Source organism: Salmo trutta, chromosome 3 (assembly GCF_901001165.1).
Source record: "Salmo trutta chromosome 3, fSalTru1.1, whole genome shotgun sequence".
In the NCBI taxonomy this organism is placed as follows: Eukaryota; Metazoa; Chordata; class Actinopteri; order Salmoniformes; family Salmonidae; genus Salmo; species Salmo trutta.
Window position 1 is genome coordinate 71,869,232 of NC_042959.1, and position 21,734 is coordinate 71,890,965.

Here is a 21,734-nt window from a genome sequence, read left to right on the forward strand (position 1 = left end):
GTGACAGTGAAAATAGATGTGACTGTGGCTGACCCAGATCTTGTAGGGAGGGAGAGCGTGTGCGCGCGTCTTGGGAAAGTATTCAGACCCCTTGAAATTTTCAAAAAAAAATGTACGTTACCTTCTTATTCATCCTGTTTCCATTGATCATTCTTGAGATGTTTCTACAACTTGATTGGAGTCCACCTGTGGTAAATTCTATTGATTGGACATGATTTGGAAAGGCACACACCTGTCTATATAAGGTCCCACAGTTGACAGTGCATGTCAGAGCAAAAACCAAGCCATGAGGTCGAAGGAACTGTCTGTAGAGCTCCAAGACAGGATTGCGTCGAGGCTCAGATCTGGGGAAGGGTACCAAAACATTTCTGCAGCATTGCAGGTCCCCAAGAACACAGTGGCCTCCATCATTCTTAAATGGAAGAAGTTTGGAACCACCAAGACTCTTCCTAGAGCCTCCCGGCCAAACTGAGCAATCGGGGAAGAAGGGCCTTGGTCAGGGAGGTGACCAGGAACCCGATGGTCACTCTGATAGAGCTCCAGAGTTCCTCTGTGGAAATGGGAGAACCTTCCAGAAGAACAACCATCTCTGCAGCACTCTACCAATCAGTTCTTTATGGTAGAATGGCCAGATGGAAGCCACTCCTCAGTAAAAGGCACATGACAGCCCGCTTGTAGTTTGCCAAAAGGCATCTAAAGACTCTCAGACCATGATAAACAATATTCTCTGCTCTAGATTGAACTCTGTGGCCTGAATGCCAAGTGTCAAGTCTGGAGGAAATCTGGCACCATCTCTACTGTGAAGCATGGTGGTGGCAGCATCATGCTGTGGGGATGTTTTTCAGCTGCAGGGACTGGGAGACTAGTCAGGATCGAGGGAAAGATGAACAGAGCTCTCAGGACCTGACTGTGGAGAAGGTTCACCTTCCTACAGGACAATGACCCTAAGCACACAGCCAAGACGACACAGGAGTAGCTTGGCTGGTCTCTGAATGTCCTTGAGTGGCCCAGCCAGAGCCCGGAATTGAGCCCGATCGAACATGTCTGGAGAGACCTAAAAATAGCTGTGCAGCGACGCTCCAAATTCAACCTGACAGAGCTTGAGAGGATCTGCAGAGAAGAATGGGAGAAACTCCCCAAATACAGGTGTCCAAAGCTTGTAGTTTCATACCCAAGAAGACTTGAGGCTGTAATCTCTGCAAAAGTGCTTCCACAAAAGTATTGAAAAAAGGGTCTGAATACTTATGTGATTTGTTTTCAGTTTTTTGTACTTTTTTTTATACATTTGCAATGTTTAAAAAAAATGCAGGTGTTTTTGCTTTGTCATTATGGCATATTGTGCATAGATTGATGAGGGGGAAAAAACAATTGAATCAATTTTAGAATAAGGCTGTAAAGTAACAAAATGTGGAAAAATTCAAGGGGTCTGAATACTTTCCGAATACACTGTGTGGCTGATGTAAATAAAATACTTAGTGTATGTACATGTGTATTATTGGTCATATTACTAACAGAAAACCCATTCTGTCCTGTCTGTCCCGTGTGTGTCCCTGTAGAACGTCCAGAACGTGTTGACTCTAGAGGGAAGTGGACTGATGTCTGCTCTGAGGGTCCTCTGCCAGATCGCCTGTCCCCCTAACGCCGTAGAGGCTCAGCAGAGAGATCTGAAGTGGAGTCTAGCGGGGGTGCAGTTGTTTTCTGGGGAGGGCTTGGACACATGTGTTTGTGTTCTCCAGAAGCTGTGTAGCGTGCTGCTGCCTGCCTGGCGTGTGCACGGACACATGGGACCCACCCCACAGCGCTGTATGATCCTTGGCGTGTGCGCTAACACGCTAAGGCTGCTGCGGACCATGCTGACAGAGCTGCTGCGCAGCGGGGCCTTCCAGTTCAGGGACACGCGTGTGGCGAGCACGTTGGTGACGCTACACATGGTGGTGTGTTCAGCCCCGTCCTCTGGACGTCTAGACTGGGAGGAGACCAAGGTTCAGGCCCTCATCGTAGATGTGCTGCTCACCTTCACACAGGGAGTCAGCGAACAGGTAGAGAGCTCTTTTCTGATTGACCTTTAACATAATGTTGTGTGTGTGTTGCGTGTAATAAATTGGGTATCATTTCCCCTGTAGATGACCCACACAGAGGAAACTCTGCTCAGTAACACATGGTCTCTGATGCTGAAGGAGGTGTTGGGCTCTCTACTGAAAGCACCAGAAGGACTCTTCTCTGGCCTCACCCTGCTGTCTGAACTGCTACCACTCCCCCTGCCCATGCAGAGCACGCAGGTACACACACGCCTGCTGCTTCTCATGTTGCTACAGCCATCATCAGCAACAGTCTGGAGGTCGTCGGATTGACACTTAACAAACTAATCAATGCATGAGGATTGAAAGCTGTAGGACTTTCATGTTGGAAACATCCAAACCGAAGGGAAACAGATTTCTAGTTGTGTGTTGTGCCGGTCCCCCTCCAGGTGATCTCTGTCCAGGACGTGGCTGTAGCGTTGAACACCAGGAAGTTGTGGAGCATGCACCTGCGGGTGCAGTGGGGTGTGTTTGCAGACGCCCTCGGGTGTGTGTGTGGAACTAGCTGTCCTCCGCTGCTGGCCATGCTGCGACGTGTGTGTGTCCAGCTGGCTGACCTCTCCTCTCCCACCGCGACCCTCATCATGAAGACCCTGCTGGAGTTCCTGCTGGGGGAACTACAGCCGTAAGACAGTCGCAAACACACACCCTTATGCACCTCTTGTACTAAGATGGCAAGCCAAATAAATCCCTAATTGGCCTTGTATATTATTTCATGTCCAAATTAGAACCGCCATGATACCTTCTCTGATGTGCTTGTTTTTGATTTCGGTATGTGTGGTTGTGTTTTTGATTTCGGTATGTGTGGTTGCGTTTTTGATTTCGGTATGTGTGGTTGCGTTTTTGATTTCGGTATGTGTGGTTGCGTTTTTGATTTCGGTATGTGTGGTTGCGTTTTTGATTTCGGTATGTGTGGTTGCGTTTTTGATTTCGGTATGTGTGGTTGCGTTTTTGATTTCGGTATGTGTGGTTGCGTTTTTGATTTCGGTATGTGTGGTTGCGTTTTTGATTTCGGTATGTGTGGTTGCGTTTTTGATTTCAGTATGTGTGGTTGCGTTTTTGATTTCGGTATGTGGGGTTGCGTTTTTGATTTCGGTATGTGGGGTTGCGTTTTTGATTTCGGTATGTGTGGTTGCGTTTTTGATTTCGGTATGTGTGGTTGCGTTTTTGATTTCGGTATGTGTGGTTGCGTTTTTGATTTCGGTATGTGTGGTTGTGTTTTTCAGTGTTGAGGGTAAGAGTCCGGGTTGGGGGCAGGTCCTGCGTCTCCTCTCTCTATTCGACACCCTGGTTTCCCAGAGAGCCTGTAAGATCGCAACGTTACACCTGCTCTCTGGCTCCGCCCCTGGAGACGAGCCATTGGCTGATGTCTTCCCCCTGCTACTGTCCCTATTGGTTCCCGCTGCTGACCACGCCCTGCCACAACAGCACTGTGCAGAGCTGGTGGGAACTGTCCTGCAGTCACTGTGTGACCAGGTAACACACGAAGCACCTGGTATTGTATGAAGCTAATGCACTTCATCCACTAGCTGATGTTTTTCCTCCAGCTGTAACAATGGAGAGGTATGGGCTGAATTGGTGCGTGTTATGTTCATAAACATGTAGGTCTTTGTGGATGCTCTTTAGTCTGAACTATGTGTCAGACTAGCAGGGGGTCGTATTAGGCTGAGCCAGGTAAGAGGGAGCGGTAGAGGGATAGAGAAAGGTGTTTAACCCCATCAGTCCCAAGATATTTATCTGACTTTTATTTATCTGCATGTCCAGCCGTTATATTTAGTCCCACAATGAAGTGTTTTACCATGTTCTTTTCAGGACAACCAGGGCTACAAGTAGAACACCTAACTATTTCACATAAACAGTTGCATTCATGAGTTTTATTGACAGAGCAAAAACCCAATAGAAATGTAGTTATAAGAATGCTCTAAGTACAGAAATGGTTTGCTCACTGGAAAATGAATATCTAACTAGTCAGTGACAACTGTTCAGAGTTTATAATAGCAACTATGTGAGCTTATCACAGTGTTATAGACACTATGTCCTGGGATTTACTATGGTCTTCTATGTAGAATAACCCCTTACAGTGTTATAGACACTATGTCCTGGGATTTACTATGGTCTTCTATGTAGAATAACCCCTTACAGTGTTATAGACACTATGTCCTGGGATTTACTATGGTCTTCTATGTAGAATAACCCCTTACAGTGTTATAGACACTATGTCCTGGGATTTACTATGGTCTTCTATGTAGAATAACCTCTTACAGTGTTATAGACACTATGTCCTGGGATTTACTATGGTCTTCTCTGTAGAATAACCCCTTACAGTGTTATAGACACTATGTCCTGGGATTTACTATGGTCTTCTCTGTAGAAGAACCCCTTACAGTGTTATAGACACTATGTCCTGGGATTTACTATGGTCTTCTCTGTAGAAGAACCCCTTACAGTGTTATAGACACTATGTCCTAGGATTTACTATGGTCTTCTCTGTAGAAGAACCCCTTACAGTATTATAGACACTATGTCCTGGGATTTACTATGGTCTTCTCTGTAGAAGAACCCCATCTAACGACTATTGTGTAGTTTATGAGAATCATAGAGACGAAACATGTTACGTGTTCATGAGAGTCAGCTTTTGCCAAGCATCTCAAATCATTCTGACTCTACAAATGTTTTTGTAAATGGTGGGACTCATTGGGTTAACTCTGCTGTGTGTGTGTGTGTGTGTGTGTGTGTGTGTGTGTGTTAGGACATCTCTCTGGTGGTGCCCCACCCAGCCGAGGGGTGTGTGTCAGAGGCCGAGCAACTGGCCAATGCCCTGCCAGGACGGGAAATGATCTCATCAGTGTGCGACTCTCTGCTGGAGGTTTTGGGGAACGGAGAGAGCAGTGCCGCTCTGCTCCTCACCTGTCTCAGAACACTCATGTTCCTCACAGAACATGACTATGGACTCTACCACCTCAAAGGGTACACACACACTCCTCACTGCCAGGAGTTTAGATCAATGCAAGTGTAGCATGTGTATATAGACAATAGTAGGGGTTAAAGCACTGAACCCTGTGGAACACCGAATTCAACTTTAGAGATGTGTGTTTTTAGGGCTCTGAAGAAGCACAGTGCCAGTGTGTGTGCTCTGTTGAAGAGACAGGTGTTCTCCTTCAGGAAAGACTCTGCTGAACTCCTCTCTGCTCTGCTGGACTTCCTACGACAGATCCTCAACACTGACCCTCTGGTAGAACCCCAAGCAAGTCCATATCAACATGATCAACCATTATTAACATGCTCAACCATTATCTGCCGATGTGAAGGCCAGTCCGCCCGTATATCATTAATCTGTCTCTGTCACTCTCTCTGTTCTCATACCCAGGGTTGCTGTGGGGAGGAGAGTGGAGGGGAAGAGTCCGGGCTGGTCCCGCCCCCAAGGTCTGTGGCTCTGACTGGCTCAGAGATGAAGGCTCTGCTGCAGTGGGAGGAGACTGACACACACCCTCTAAACACACTAGAGAAACACATCACGGTACATACACACACTTTGTGCATAGTAATGATTATAAATGTAAGTACAGATCTCCTGACGGAAGTAGTGGAAGTAACTGGTGTGTGTGTGTGTGTGTGTAGAAGCTGTGCAAGGAGGAGGATTCATTGGAGACCCTGTTGGAGAATGTAATTGGTCTACGACAGACGCTGGAGACCACTATGGACGCATCTACTCCCCCTGAGACGGAGCCCACTCTACCCAACCCTGACACGCTATTGGCCCAGTTCAACCACAGGTACCGCCCACTGACACTGTTGGCCCAATAGATACCGTTAAAGCTGCAATATGTAACTTTTTGGGCGAGCTGAACAAATTCACATAGAAATGTGAGGTATAGATCTGTCATTCTCACTGAACGCACATCTAGAAGCGGTAGATCTGTTATATGTGCGCTATTTTTATGCTTCCAGTTCTTAAATTTCATTTTTGCGTCTTTTACTTTCGGTTTTGCACACCAGCTTCAAACAGCAGAAACAGTCATGGAAGATATATTTCACTTAAGCAATAAGGCCCGAGGGGGTGTGGTATAGCCAATATCAAATCAAAGTTTATTTGTCATATGCGCCGAATACAACCTTACAGTGAAATGCTTATATACAGGCTCTAACCAATAGTGCAAAAACAATGTGTGTGTGTCTGTGTGTGTGTGTGTAGGTAAGTTAAGAAATAAAACAACAGTAAAAAGACATTTGAAAATAACATTAGCAAGGCTATATACAGACACTGGTTAGTCAGGCTGATTGAGGTAGTATGTACATGTAGGTAGGGTTAAAGTGACTGCATATATGATGAACAGAGAGTAGCAGTAGCGTAAAAGATGGCTTGGTGGGTGGCGGGACACAATGCAGATAGCCCGGTTAGCCAATGTGCGGGAGCACTGGTTGGTCGGGCCAATTGAGGTAGTATGTACATGAATGTATAGTTAAAGTGACTATGCATATAAGATAAACAGAGAGTAGCAGCAGCGTAAAAGAGGGGTTGGTAGAGGGGCACACAATGCAAATAGTCCGGGTAATTTGGTCCCATTTGGTTACCTGTTCAGGAGTCTTATGGCTTGGGGGTAAAAACTGTTGAGAAGCCTTTTTGTCCTAGACTTGGCACTCTGGTACCGCTTGCCATGTGGTAGTAGAGAGAACAGTCTATGACTGAGTTGGCTGGGGTCATTGACAATTTTTAGGGCCTTCCTCTGACACCGCCTGGTGTAGAGGTCCTGGATGGCAGGCAGCTTTGCCCCAGTGATGTACTGGGCCGTACACACTACCCTCTGAAGTGCCTTGCTGAGCAATTGCCGTACCAGGCAGTGATGCAACCGGTCAGGATGCTCTCGATGTTGCAGCTGTAGAACGTTTTGAGGATCTCAGGACCCATGCCAAATATTTTTCGTTTCCTGAGGGGGAATAGGCTTTGTCGTTCCCTCTTCACAACTGTCTTGGTGTGTTTGGACCATTGTAGTTTTGTTGTTGATGTGGACACCAAGGAACTTGAAGCTCTCAACCTGCTCCACTACAGCCCCGTCGATGAGAATGGGGACGTGCTCGGTCCTCCTTTTCCTGTAGTCCACAATCATCTCCTTAGTCTTGGTTACGTTAAGGGATAGGTTGTTATTCTGGCACCACCCGGCCAGGTCTCTGACCTCCTCCCTATAGGCTGTCTCGTCGTTGGCAGTGGTCAGGCTGTTGTGTCGTCTGCAAACTTAATGATGGTGTTGGAGTCGTGCCTGACCATGCAGTCGTGGGTGAACAGGGAGTACAGGAGGGGACTGAGCACGTACCCCTGGGGAGCTCCAGTGTTGAGGATCAGCGTGGCAGATGTGTTGCTACCTACCCTCACCACCTGGGGGCGGCCCGTCAGGAAGCCCAGGATCCAGTTGCAGAGGGAGGTGTTTAGTCCCAGGTTCCTTAGCTTAGTGATGAGCTTTGAGGGTACTATGGTGTTGAACGCTGAGCTGTAGTCAATGAATAGCATTCTCACATAGGTGTTCATTTTGTCCAGGTGGGAAAGGGCAGTGTGGAGTGCAATAGAGATGGCATCATCTGTGGATCTGTTTGGGCGGTATGCAAATTGGAGTGGTCTAGGGTTTCTGGGATAATGGTGTTGATGTGAGCCATTACCAACCTTTCAAAGCACTTCATGGCTACGGACGTGAGTGCTACGGGTCTGTGGTCATTTAGGCAGGTTGCCTTTGTGTTCTTGGGCACAGGGACTATGGTGGTCTGCTTGAAGCATGTTGGTATTACAGACTCAATCAGGGACATGTTGAAAATGTCAGTGAAGACACCTGCCAGTTGGTCAGCACATGCCCGGAGCACATGTCCATCTGGCCCCGCAGCCTTGTGAATGTTGACCTGTTTAAAGGTCTTACTCACTTCGGCTACGGAGAGCGTGATCACACAGTCGTCCGGAACAGCTGATGCTCTCATGCATGCCTCAGTGTTGCTTGCCTCGAAGCGAGCATAGAAGTGATTTAGCTCGTCTGGTAGGCTCGTGTCACTGGGCAGCTCGCGGCTGTGCTTCCCTTTTGTAGTCTGTAATAGTTTGCAAGCCCTGCCACATCTGACGAGCGTCGGAGCCGGTGTAGTATGATTCAATCTTAGCCCTGTATTGACGCTTTGCCTGTTTGATGGTTCGTCGCAGGGCATAGCGGGATTTCTTGTAAGCTTCCAGGTTAGAGTCCCGCACCTTGAAAGTGGCAGCTCTACCCTTTAGCTCAGTGCGAATGTTGCCTGTAATCCATGGCTTCTGGTTGGGGTATGTACGTACAGTCACTGGGGGGATGACGTCCTCGATGCACTTATTGATAAAGCCAGTGACTGATGTGGTGTACTCCTCAATGTCATCAGAAGAATCCCGGAACATGTTCCAGTCTGTGATAGCAAAACAGTCCTGTAGTTTAGAACGGCTATGGGCTGTTCTTACGCACGACGCAACGCGGAGTGCCTGGACACAGCCCTTAGCCGTGGTATATTGGCCATATCACAAACCCCCATGGTGCCTTATTGCTATTATAAACTGGTTACCAACGTAATTAGAGCAGTATAAATAAGTGTTTGTCATATTCTGATGTACTACGGCTGTCAGCCAATCAGCATTCAGGGCTCAAACCACCCAGTTTATAATGCGGTTTAGATCTACACTATACTGCCTGTTTTGTCACACAAACTGAAATTAGGCGAACTATTAGAATTTTAGCTACCAGGAAATGACAGAGCGATTTCTGCATAGTGCACCTTCAACAAAAGTGCAATTTTAATCAACTGTTTTTTTTAATTATGCGCCTGTATGAACTCAAAATCTGTTTGGGGAATCTGGCTTGTCTTGAATGCCCCACTGACATGCTATGGACCCAGTTTTGACCCGAAGCTGTGTGTGTCCTGTTCTGACTGTCTGTGTGTCCTGTTCTGACTGTCTGTTCTCTCCTGCAGGACGGTGTTTGTGTTGTCGGAGGTGTTGGATGAGCAGCTGAAGGCTCTGTGGTTCTCCCCCTTCCACACTGACGACATGGAGGCTGAACTAGACATGGTGAGACACCTGTGTGTTGTTTGAATGTGTGTGTCTCTTTCTATCTGTCTGTGTGTGTGTGTGAGTAAACCTCTCTGTCCCTAGGTGAAGGTGGACCTGCTAGGCCTGGCCCAGGAGTGTTGTCCAGAGTTGGACCTGAAGTCAGAGCTGGAACGCTCCTTCCTGTCTGAGCCCTTGTCTCCCAGTCATACCAAAGCTAACAAGGGCTTCAGGCTGGGCAAGCACAAACACGAGACCTTCATCACCAGGTACACACACACTTTGATCACCTTAAGGCACATAATGTGATTGTATGTGACCCACATGTTAACAAAGATGCCTGTGTCGTCCTCTTCCTCCCTGCAGTGGTAAGTCAGACTACATCGAGCCAGCTAAGAGAGCCCACATGATGGCTGCTCCTCGCGGTCGAGGTAGGGGGGGCTTCGGGGGACAGCTCTGTCGCCCCCACGACATCTTCCGCCAGCGCAAACAGAACACTTCGCGCCCTCCCAGCATGCACGTGGATGACTTTGTGGCGGCGGAGTTTAAAGACGTTGGGACTCCCCTGGGCCTGCTGCCCCCCAAACGACCCCCAAAGAGCTCCCCCAAACCCCCCACCAGAGGCCTGTTCACTGGGAACAGAGGCAGGGCTGCCTTCCACAGCCAGCAGACACGCTTTTTCACCCCACCGCAGCCTAAAGGAGTTCTGCTGTCTGGTATGTTGACACACACACACACACAAACATCGCTGTAAACTAACAAGTAGGTCTGTTGTCTTTTAAAGAACCTTTGACTACCGTGTCTTCCCATCCCCCTCCCTTCTAGGTAACTATAATGCCCGCCGTGAAGGTGGGCGAGGTGGCACGTCGTGGAGTGGTCCGTTGCCACCGGTTACCCACAGAGGAACATACAGTGATGCCAGGGGCGGGCAGAGCAACTTCACACGCGGCCCCCTGCCCTCACGCCAGCAGCCTGCAGGTACACACACACGCTCGTTTGCACACGTACATACTGTATAAACACACACACATACATATTCAGAGAACAACATGAATACAAGATAATACTTTCATGCACAATTACTGACGGTCACCCTTGTTCTTCTCGCTCCCTCTCTTCCAGGTGCATATCGCCTGGCTCCGCGGGACCGCGCCCCTCGAGGTCGTGGGGGTACAGGCCTGTCCTGGCTGAGTCAGGGAGGAGGAGGAGGGGGGAGGGGGTCCCAGGGGGGGAAGTTTAGCGGTGGGGGAGGCAGCGGAGGGGGCAGGGGACGACACGTTCGCTCCTTCACCAGGTAAACAAACCTGACCAATGACTGCAGCCCGTCACGGCTCTTAACGGACCAATTAGGAATAATGAGTACATCATCTCCATGGAAACGTGTCCTCTGTGGGATTCTATTGATGATGTGTGGAATTTGTTGTAGTTCTTTTACATTGTTGTTCAAACTCAATAAAGTTCTGTGATTGAGAGCGCTGTCTGGAGTAGTGTGTTCCTCACTGTGGTATGTTAGTATGGATGGTTGGATTGACAGACGGATCGATGCATGGGGTATATGCAATGTAAGAAATGCATGATGAGCTGTATATAATTCCAATCCATTAGAGTAGATGGAGTAAGACTATTGTACCTTAAGAGGACCAGAGATCAGAGGTGTTTCAGCAGACTTTATTTAGGATCTCAGCAGGCTGGTTTTCTCTTGAGTTGAAGCAATGTCACAGGTATCTGCCAATCATCAAGGGTGCGTTCAGGAGATGCCACACCAGATAAAATGTTTTGAGACGGTTAAATGAAGAAGGAATTGAGGAAGTTAAAGCATTTTCTCTCATTTGTGCCTACTGAACATAACCCAGTACTGAACATAACCCAGTACTGAACATAACCCAGTACTGAACATAACCCAGTAACATTAGGAATGACCCCTCAGATGACGGTGACCTCTCTGCTCTTGATGCAGTTGAGGGTAAGGCTGCGGGGGCCGGCCTTACGTGACCCCCCCCCCCCCCCGGCTGTGGGGAGGTAGGCGGGTATAAGGCTGGAGTGGGTAGTGATTGGGTAGAAGCCTGTGTTGGCCCCGCCCTCAGCAGGCCCCTGGTTGGGTGTTCTACTTGATGCTGGCTCCTAATTGTCCCGTCTTCATGATGCAGTCCTCTGATTGGCTTGTCTCTGTTCCGCTGGCTCCTTAATGGCTGCAGGCTCCGGAGCATCTCCAGTAGCTCCCTCTTCTCTAGCTCCGCTTCTGCCAGCTCCTGTCTCCGCAGGCGCTCTGCCTCCAAGACGCACATCACACACCACCCTCGACACCTGGCCCTACACACACACACAGGGATGTCATAACACACACACACATTCCTATAGGTAGTACATATTATAAGTGTGTGTCACCTTGAGGTCCTCCACCTCGCTCTTCAGCAGAGACTCTTTCTGCACCATGTGTCTCCTCTGAGAGTCCAGCCTCGACTCCATCTCACGCCTCACCTCCTCCACCTTACCCAACATCTCTGCCCTGCGACACACACAAACACACGTGTCACAATAAATCACAATATCCATTATATAAAAGCAATGACATCGCCCTTGAGGTTCTAGAATATTGTAAATATTGGCACAGCTTTGTCAAGGATTTGTTAGGAACTACACAGATATAACATCCTAATATCTCAATTCATCACCTCAAACACACAAACCTGAGCAGCTCCAATTCTATTCGTAGCTCCGCAACACAGTTGTGCTGTGTTTGGTCTACAGAGAGGAGGGTGTGGCCACAGCCGCTAGGACACGCCCTGCTGCGGAACTCACACTCCAACAGGTGAGACTCCAGACCCCTCCTCTCCACCTGCACCGGACAACCTGGGGAGGTGGAGAGAGGAAAGAGGAGTTAAGGAGAGGGATACAGAAAGTAACAGAAAGATGAAGTAAGAGAGCAACACTTGAGACCTACTGAAAGTCTCTCACTGTCTTTCTCACCCCCAACCCCTTCCTCTACCCCGGCACTCCCCCACTCAGAGATGCAGTAGCAAAAGGTCAAAGGAAGATTGAAGTATAAGAACTTACGTTTTTACATTTTTTACATTTTTAGTCATTTAGCAGACGCTCTTATCCAGTGCGACTTACAGTAGTGAATGCATACATTACATGCATTTTTTTTTGTTTTTTTTGTACTGGCCCCCCGTGGGAATCGAACCCACAACCCTGGCGTTGCACACACCATGCTGGCGTTGCACACACCATGCTCTACCAACTGAGCCACAGGGAAGACTGTTTTTAATCATGCAAATGAAACACAATCCAATCCAATACCACACAAACGCAAACACCCTGATACCTACCGCACTGGTAACATATGTAGTCTCCACCTGCCAACAACAGGTCACAAACACGTGAGAGTTCACCTAATACCCCCCCCCCATCCATCTGTTGCATTGGCTCTCATCCTCTGGGGGATGTTTCTCATTAAAAATGTAGGTGGGATCCCTCCCTGAGTAGTTAGATGTTTCCCCTATTCAGATCTAGGGGCTTTTATTTGCATTTCACTCATAATCGTAAAGGTTGGGATTTGGTTAAGGTTAAATGAACCTAGATCTGACCCAAAGAGCAACTGCTACCTGGAGCTAAGGTCATTGTTCATCCCAGCTGGGCTCTGTATGATGTCACCATGACAACTGGTCTACCACCTGCTCTCATCACACAGGTGTCATATCACTTCTGCTCCGTCTAAACTAAACACACTTCCATGTAGTATACTATGCATTTCTCTAATACACTTACACACACACACACACACACACACACACACTCTGTATTGTAATACACTGTAATCAGTGGAGGCTGCTGAGGGGAGGATGGAATGGAGTCAATGAAATGGTATCAACCACATGGAAACCACATGTTTGTTACCATTCCATCGAATCCATTCCAGGCATTATCATGAGCCGTCCTCCCCTCAGCAGCCTCCACTGACTGTAATACACAGAGCTGTAGTACCTGTGTAGGAGCAGGATATGAAGGTGAATGGACACTCGTCCTCGTGTGTGTGAAGTGTCTCCAGGCAGCAGACGGCATCACAGCCCTGGCCAGAGTTAACACAACGGATCTGGAGCCTGGACAGGTCATTACGCATGTACCTAACACAGACCAGACAGTGGTTGTTGGAATAACCATATTATAGTGTGTGTGTGTGTGTGTGTGTGTGTGTGTGTGTGTGTGTGTGTGTGTGAGTGTTTCTGCGTGAGTGTGTATGTGTCTGCGTGGGTGTTTCTGTGTGAGTGTGTGTACCTGTGCAGTGGTCTCAGAGTGCTGATGTCCAGTGGAAGTCTGTCCTCAGGGCAGGAGTGGTGGTGTATGAGCCAGGAGCTGATGCAGGCGTCGCAGTAGGCATGTTCACAAGGGGCCTGGAGGGGGCGCTCCAACACACACAGCACAGAAGCCCCTCGTTCACGTACACCACAAACCTCTCCAGGTCATAACCCATCCTACAGCACACACAGACATACACAGATCCATGCAGAGCAAAAACAGCCAGCCACCCCTACAGCAGCATACAGCAGTGTTAACTTCCTCCTCAATGTTCCTGGTTTCCTCCGTTTTTGAGCCCCTATGACTCTCCATTCTACTGGCATTCTATTTTACAGAATACACTGACCCTTACCTGAGACTGACAGACTCTCCTTCTCTCTTCCCTCAGTCCTTTCTTCCTCTTTGGACTGCTCTCCTCTCTCCACCTCTTCTTCTCTCTCCTGTCTGTGTAGTTTACCCTAGGTGAGGGTTTCTTCTGGCTCCTCCTCTATTTGCTCTCTCAGGGCCACGTCTCTGTGGTGAAGTCTCCCTAGCAACGGGGATCCTCTGCCCAGGCAGCCAGCTGCTGGATGAGACCGCAGACAGACAGTTACACACACACACACACACACACACACACACGTTAAGAGCAAGTGATGAAAGGAAGACTAGGCCTACTGTAAGTAATTCTGATTTATCTATTTGTTTTATTCAGACATTTTGGCAGGATACATCCCTTGGGATGAATCATTGTGTTCTACAGGGGGTCCTTAAAAGGCAGTTCCATTCAAACAGGAACATGGTATATCTACAAACATGTTTTCTCCCTCATCCCTTTCCCTCTCTGTCTCTTTGGATGTGGGATTATCATGGATTACGCTCTGCTATTCTCTGATTGGATTACAGACTCCATGACAACATCCCCACTGCACTCTTACCCCACAGCAGAAATCAAAAAGCAACCCCGAAAGACTGACTGAGTGAGAGAGAGATATTAGAGACACATATTTCCCTCAGATTACACAGACCCACAAAGAATTCAAAAACAAATCCAATTTTGATAAACTCCTATATCTACTGGGTGAAATACCACAGTGTGCAATCACAGAAGCAAGACTTGTGACCTGTTGCCACAAGAAAAGGGCAACCAGTGAAGAACAAACAAAATATTTATGTTTATTTATTTTCCTTTTTATACTTTAACTATTTTCACATCATTACAACACTGTATACATGATATGACATTTGAAATGTCTTTATTCTTTTGGAACTTTTGTGTACGTGTAATGTTTACTGTTATTTTTTTTATTGTTTATTTCACTTTTGTTTATTATCATTTTCACTTGCTTTGGCAATGTTAACATATGTTGACCATGCCAATAAAGCCCTTAAATTGAATTGAAATTGAATTGAGAGAGACGTAGAAAGAGAGAGAGATGAGAGACGGAGATGTCAACCAAATAGGCAATAAACAAAGAGATATCATAGTTATGATGATGAAATCGCCACCACATGTCAGCAACACCATAGGATATAAAGCCTAGCTCTCTAGCCTACAGCTCACTACTTATACCATGGCCATCGACTATGTGCTTTCAATGCGCATTTTTAATATCATGCATTATGACAATATGGAAAATATAAACTCAATAGAAGTTTATGTATTTCGGTAAAACTTCTGTATTCTGCGATGTTGAATATCAATTCTGCATGCAGCAACCTTCTGACCAGTACCTGCTCTTTACAGTGTGTGGGGTTTAGCAGAAATGCTTGCCAGGATGTCATTTATTTGACCATTTATTTGACTTTTATTTTCTAGAGTAGTTTACTTACCACCAGGGCTCAGTCCATGACAGATGACATCTCAATCGGAATCATCATTTAATTCTGCAAACTCCTTCAAATTGACGTGGCATTTTATAACACAAATATCCATGCAATGAGTCTGAACGGCCTACTGTAGGGCAGGCAGGCTATTATCGTAAATCGGTGAAGTTAACCATGGCATCAACTATTGAAAATCAGATTATTTAGAAATCAAAATGTACACTCGTTTTACCTCTACCGGCACGACACCGGCTGACAGCGGCAGATTGTGCTTCTTATTAACGCAAGACGACCGAACGAGAGCAAACTCCACCGTTTGGGGCCGCGGGAGTAAAAAACGAGTGCACTCACTAACACTGGACTCCGCCCCTCTACGTAACACGTAGCCAATAGCAGTTTACGCCACTTTAGCGGGAGAATTCATTTCTGAAGAGTTGTGTATCATTGTTTTCTTGTAACTAACTGTAAAGCAGGTATGTATGAAACACACATTTATGCCTTATGTTATCTTTCCAACATATTGTCACAAGCTAGTTGGTTGTTATAGACGATGAGATGAAAATGTTGAAATGTTCAAGGTAGCTTCACTAATTTGGGCTAACTAGCTACACTAACGTTAGCTAACAGTTAACGTAATGTATCTATCTGAACTAACAATGACTTGTATAAACTCATCATTGTTATAAACCCATACATCTCATTGATCTGAACTAACTATTCATGGGCCATGTACACTGAATGGAAGTAATATATAGCTATGTTATGTAAATCTGTTATTTAACTAGCTGCCTTTTACTAATCAGCTGCTTACTAGAACATTGATTAGTTAGTTAGCTAGCTGAATAAGGGGTTACAGTAGGGAAGAAAAGCCTGCATACCCAGGACCACTAGTACTTGTTCTCCAGGGGGCTCAGGGTTGGCCACCCCTACCCATAAGCCCTCTTATAGATATGAAATGATTTGATCAAATATTACAAACATCCCCTCACACAGACAGGATGCGTCGCTCAGGGGCCCCCAGCCAGGTTTTTGGTAACATGGCGAAGAAGCCCATGTCCCTCCAGGAGCCTCACTGGCTGGTCCTCCTGATCCCTCTGTGGGTACCCTGCTTGAACTGGAGCCTCTGGCCCCTAAACTCGCCCTGGGGAACGTGCTCAACAAGGTGAACACACTGTCCACTTCACTTTCATCCTTAGCCACAAATGTGACCCCTATTACTATTGTAGTAATTAAGTATAGGAGTCATATTGGAGCTACTTCTCTCTCTAGTTGATGTGAGTAAGACCTTTAACAAATGAACATTCACAAGGCCGCAGGGCCAGACAGATTACCAGGATGCGTACTCAGAGCATGCACTGACCGGCTGGGAAGTGTCTAAACTGACATTTTCAACCTCTTCCTGACCCAGTCTGTAATACCTACATGTTTACTGACATAACGGTGATAGGCCTGATCACCGACAACAATGAGACATCCTATAGGGAGGAGGTCAGAGACAACAACCTCTCCCTCAATGTCAGCAAGACAAAGGAGCTGATGGTAGACAACAGGAAACAGAAGGCCGAGCACACCCACATTCACATCGACAGGGCTCTATTGGAGGGGCTGCATCACCGCTTGGTATGGCAACTGCTTGGTATCCGACCGCAAGGCGCTACAGAGGGTAGTGTGTACGGCCCAGTACATCACTGGGGCTGAGCTCCCTGCCATCCAGGACCTCTATGCCAGGCGGTGTCAGAGGAAGGCCCTAAAAATGTTCAGACTCCAGCCACCCAAATCATCGACTGTTCTCTCTGCTACCGTATGGCAAGCACTACCAATGCACCAACAGGACCCTGAACAGCTTCTAGCCCCAAGCCATAAGACTGCTAAATAGTTTGTTTAAAAAAAGTTCAATGGTTTACATTTACATTGTAGTCATTTAGCAGACACTCTTATCCAGAGCTACTTAGTGCATCCATCTTCAGATAGCTAGGTGGAACAACCACACATCTCAGTCATAGTAAGTACATTCTTCCTGAAAGTAGCTATCAGCAAAGTCAGAGCTAGTAGGGGGGTGTTAGTTAACGAAAAGCTTTTTTTTGTCAATGTCTCGTTACTCATTGTGTATCTATTTTATTATTACGTGTCTTTTCTATTATTTCTCTGTTGTGAAGTAAGCATTTCACTGTTAGTCCAGACCTGTTGTTTACGAAGCATATGACAAATAACATTTGAATTGATTTGACTTCATCTAAGACTGTGTAAAGTGTTTCACTCATACTGCGACATGTGGACCTTCTCAGACCTATCTAACAGTTCTCCTTCCTTGCAGGTCCAGAGGAGCCTCTCAGCCCCTGCACCGCCCCTTGCCCTGCCTGTGAAGGCCTTCAGCCTAGCTAAGAGCAGCCCCCAAGCTCCAGGCCTGTCCAGAGCTCTAGCCAGGGTGCTGGGTGCAGCAGATGGTAAGAAGAATGAGCTAGAGCCTGAAGACCCTTCCTTTACAGAGGAGAACACTGGAGACCCAGCTGGTGAGTCAGACATGGGTGGTGGCACAGTAAACGTTGCCATTGAAATCAGGTATTCCTGGTGTATATCTAATTAATTTAAATGTGGAGCAGTACTTCTGGTAAGCTTTGGATTTACTTTTTTACTTTCTGTATGTCAAAAGCAGAAATCCTGGTGATGAAAATCACTGATTATAAGCAACAAAGTTACTACTAACCAATGATGATGGTAAGAATAGTCAGGAACATTTGGTGTGCCATAAGTGAAATGCAGTTAATTAACTATGTAGCATATATTGTTTACATTTCACTGCTGTTGCTAAAGATGTTCTGAAACAATGTTTGAGAGATGCTGGGATTTTGTATAGGTTAACGATTGAGTTTAAGACCCAAAAAGGTGAGGCACGGGTAGAAACTGTATTTTGCCTAATAAGATAGGGATATTTTTGATTTAAACAGGCAAGTCAATTAAGAACATACAGTGCCTTCAAAGTATTCAGACCCCTTGACTTTTTCCTCACTTTGTTACGTTACAGCCTTATTCTAAAATGGATTAAATAAAAACAAATCCTCATCAATCTACACACAATACCCCTTAATGACAAACTGAAAACAGGTTTTTCAAACATTTTCTAAATGTATTCAAAATTTTAAACCGATACTTTATTTACATAAGTATTCAGACCCTTTGCTATGAGATTCGAAATTGAGCTCAGGTGCATCCTGTTTCCATTGAGCATCCTTGAGATGTTTCTACAACTTGGAGTTGATTGGACATGATTCAGTTGATTGGACATGATTTAGAAAGGCACACACCTGTCTATGTAAGGTCCCACGGTCAAAGGAATTGTCCATAGAGCTCCGAGACAGGATTGTGTCGAGGCACAGATCTAGAGAAGGGTACCAAAACATTTCTGCAGCATTGAAGGTCCCCAAGTACACAGTGGCCTCCATCATTCTTAAATGGAAGAAGTTTGGAACCCTCAAAACTCTTCCTAGAGCTGGCCACCGGGCTAAACTGAGCAATCAGGGGAGAAGGGCCTTGGTCAGGGAGGTGACCAAGAACACAAAGATTACTCTGACAAAAGGCCAGAGTTCCTCTGTGGACATGGGAGAACCTTCCAGAGGGACAACCATCTCTCAGGCCTTTATGGTAGAGTGGCCAGAGAGAAGCCATTCCTCAGTAAAAGGCACATGACAGCCCGTTTGGAGTTTGCCAAAAGGCACCTAGAGATTCTCAGACCAGGAGAAACAAGATTCTCTGATCTGATGAAACTAAGATTGAACTCTTTGGCCTGAATGCCAAGTGTCACGTCTGGAGAATACCTGACACCATCCCTACAGTGAAGCATTGTGGTGGCAGCATCATGCAGTGGGGATGTTTTTCAGCGGCAGGGACTGGGAGACTAGTCAGGATCGAGGCAAAGATGAACTGAGCAAAGTACAGAGAGGTCCTTGTTGAAAACCTGCTCCAGAGCTCTCGGGACGTCAGACTGGGGTGAAGGATCACCTTCCAACAGGACAACGACCCTAAGCACAAAGCCAAGACAACGCAGGAGTGACTTTGGGACAAGTCTCTGAATGTCCTTGAGTGGCCCAGCCAAAGCCCGGACTTGAACCTGATCGAGCATCTCTGGAGAGACCTGAAAATAGCTGTGCAGCGACGCTCCCCATCCAACCTGACAGAGCCTGAGAGGATCTGCAGAGAAAAATGGGAGAAACTCTCCAAATACAGGTGTGCCAAGCTTGTAGCGTCATACCCAACAAGCCTTGAGGCTGTAATCGCTGCCAAATGTGCTTCAACAAAGTACTGAGTACATGGTCTGAATACTTATGTAAATGTATTTTTTTTTTACTGAAATATATCTAAATTAGCAAACATTTCTAAAAACCTGTTTTTGCTTGGTCATTATGGGGTATTGTGTGTAGATTGATGAGGAGAAAAAAGTGATTTAATCAATTTTACATGAAGGCTGTAACATAACAAAATGTGGAAAAAGTCAAGGAGTCTGAATACTTTCCAAAGGCACTGTATACTTATTTACAATGACGGCCTAGCAAGAGGCAAAAAGGCTAAACTTTCCAGTTTGAGTGTGTTTTGCAGCTTGTTCCAGTCGCTAGCTGGAGCGAACTGAAAAGAGTAGCGACCCAGGGATGTGTGTGCTTTGGGGACCTTTAACAGAATGTGACTGGCAGAACGGGTGCTGTATATATATTTGTATTGTTTTATTTAACCTTTATTTAGCTAGTCAGTTAAGAACAAATTCATATTTTACAATGATGGACTACCCCGGCCAAGCCCTCCCCTAACCCGGACGACACTGGACCAATTTGTGCGCCGCCCTATGGGATTCCCGATCACGGCCGGTTGTGATACAGCCCTGGATCAAACCAGGGTCTGTAGTGACGCCTCAAGCACTGAGATGCAGTACCTTAGACCGCTGCACCACTCGGTAGGGTTGCAGTAGTTATCTCAGATAGGGGGGAGTGAGGGTTTTATAAATAAGCATCAACCAGTGGGCCTTGCACCGGGTACACAGAGACGGCCAGTTTACAGTGCGCCGTGATGTGTCCTATAAGGAGCATTGTTGGCAAATCTGAAGGCCGACTGGTAAAGAACATCTAGCTGCTCGAGAGTACCCTTACCTGCTGATCTATACATTTCTTCTCCGTTATTTAGCATGGGTAGGATGGTCATCTGAATCAGGGTTAGTTTGGCAGCTGGGTGAAAGATGGGTGATTACGATAGAGGAAACCAAGTCTAGATTTAACCTTTGGGTTATTTCCAATGTGGTCCTTGATGTAAAAGACAGGATAAGATGCTACGACCTCCGACAAGACATCAAACATGCAAAAGGACAATATAGGAGGAAGGTGGAATCCTATTACATCGGCTCCGACGCTCGTCGTATTTGGCAGGGCTTGCACACGATAACAGATTACCTAGAGAAACAGCCACGAGTTGTGTAGCGATGCAGAACTCCCAAACAAGCTCAATGCCTTCCGTGAAAGCCCCTGTTTTTCCAGATGACTGTGATCTCGCTCTCCGTAGCCGATGTGAGTAAAACGTTTAAACAGGTTCACAATCACGAGGTCGGAATACCAGAGCGTGTTCATCAAAGCATGGCAGACCAGCTGGCAAGTGTCTTTACAGAAATGTTCAATCTCTCCTTGTCCCAGACTGTAATGCCAACATGTTTCAACGCACCACCATTGTCCCTGTTCCCGAGATCTCCAAGGTAACCTGCCTAAATGACTGTAGTCATGTGGCACTCACATCTGTAATTATGAAGTCCAAGGCTGGTCATGACACATATCAACACCATCATCCCAGACACCCTAAACCCACTCCAATTCACATACCATCCCAACAGATCCACAATCTTGCACTTCACACTGCCCTCTTCCACCTGGACAAGAGGAGAAATAACTGACAATGCTGTTCATAGACTACAGCTCAGTGTTCAACACCATAGTCCCCTCCAAGCTCCTCACCAAGCTAGGGACCCTGGGACTGAACCCCTCCCTCTGCAACTTAACCACTTAACCCAGTGCATCACTGGGGCCATGCTCCCTACCATCCAGGACCTCTATATCAGGCGGTATCAGAGGTAGGCCTGAAAAATTGCCAAAGACTCCAGCCACCAGTTTACTCTGCTACCGTCTGGCAAACGGTATTGGAGCACCAGCTCTCGGACCAACAGGCCCAGTTAAAAAGCTGTTCATTTTTGTCAGCCTGATTTAGGCCTTAGCCGATACTCGTTGGTGTATTTTAATTATGACTACAAATTAAAGTATTTTTAATTTGCAAACCCTAACGTGTGCCTGGACTTGTAATTTTTTATGCCACGTAACACCTATTTGTGGGTATAATTTTTCCTTAAAACCAAGATAATGTATATGCTGCTTTAGAAAGGAAATGCAGCAAACCAACATCGCCTTTCTAAGGTGAGCGACACTTAGTCTATCCATTTAGGACTGGCAGGGATGTATTTAATGCTCTGACTTGGGCTTCAGTGAAACAAACACACA

General features: G+C 46.6%; 2 protein-coding genes across 7 annotated transcripts in view; one reads left to right on the forward strand and one right to left on the reverse strand.

The window, feature by feature from the left end:
• LOC115187626 (protein virilizer homolog) overlaps nucleotides 1-10,586 on the forward strand; it is a 25,293-nt gene extending 14,707 nt beyond the window's left edge. For 2 of the 4 annotated variants that reach the window (XM_029746598.1, XM_029746618.1), the window contains exons 13-25: nucleotides 1,557-2,039; nucleotides 2,124-2,279; nucleotides 2,468-2,703; nucleotides 3,305-3,554; nucleotides 4,828-5,045; nucleotides 5,178-5,322; nucleotides 5,446-5,595; nucleotides 5,697-5,851; nucleotides 9,039-9,135; nucleotides 9,220-9,383; nucleotides 9,481-9,830; nucleotides 9,940-10,092; nucleotides 10,237-10,586. In XM_029746598.1, coding sequence (XP_029602458.1) covers nucleotides 1,557-2,039; nucleotides 2,124-2,279; nucleotides 2,468-2,703; nucleotides 3,305-3,554; nucleotides 4,828-5,045; nucleotides 5,178-5,322; nucleotides 5,446-5,595; nucleotides 5,697-5,851; nucleotides 9,039-9,135; nucleotides 9,220-9,383; nucleotides 9,481-9,830; nucleotides 9,940-10,092; nucleotides 10,237-10,412 — 2,733 coding nt within the window. In that variant the 3' untranslated portion in view covers nucleotides 10,413-10,586. The remainder of the gene's footprint in view (nucleotides 1-1,556; nucleotides 2,040-2,123; nucleotides 2,280-2,467; nucleotides 2,704-3,304; nucleotides 3,555-4,827; nucleotides 5,046-5,177; nucleotides 5,323-5,445; nucleotides 5,596-5,696; nucleotides 5,852-9,038; nucleotides 9,136-9,219; nucleotides 9,384-9,480; nucleotides 9,831-9,939; nucleotides 10,093-10,236) is intronic. The other 2 variants (XM_029746605.1, XM_029746609.1) reach the window with 2 other exon arrangements.
• Nucleotides 10,587-10,765: 179 nt separating this feature from the next.
• On the reverse strand, nucleotides 10,766-15,548 carry LOC115187664 (RING finger protein 151-like). Of its 3 annotated transcripts, none has more exons than XM_029746640.1 (7): nucleotides 15,223-15,548; nucleotides 13,763-13,972; nucleotides 13,390-13,517; nucleotides 13,099-13,238; nucleotides 11,802-11,964; nucleotides 11,500-11,620; nucleotides 10,766-11,424 (listed from the first exon to the last, which is right to left on the reverse strand). In XM_029746640.1, the coding sequence occupies exons 4-7, from the start codon at nucleotides 13,232-13,234 to the stop codon at nucleotides 11,251-11,253; spliced, it is 594 nt and encodes a 197-aa protein (XP_029602500.1). In that variant the 5' UTR covers nucleotides 13,235-13,238; nucleotides 13,390-13,517; nucleotides 13,763-13,972; nucleotides 15,223-15,548; the 3' UTR covers nucleotides 10,766-11,250. The 3 variants fall into 3 exon arrangements, with proteins under 3 accessions (XP_029602500.1, XP_029602509.1, XP_029602517.1); XM_029746649.1 differs by having other exon boundaries at nucleotides 13,763-13,975; XM_029746657.1 differs by lacking the exons at nucleotides 13,763-13,972; nucleotides 15,223-15,548 and having other exon boundaries at nucleotides 13,390-13,738.
• Nucleotides 15,549-21,734: the final 6,186 nt, after the last annotated feature.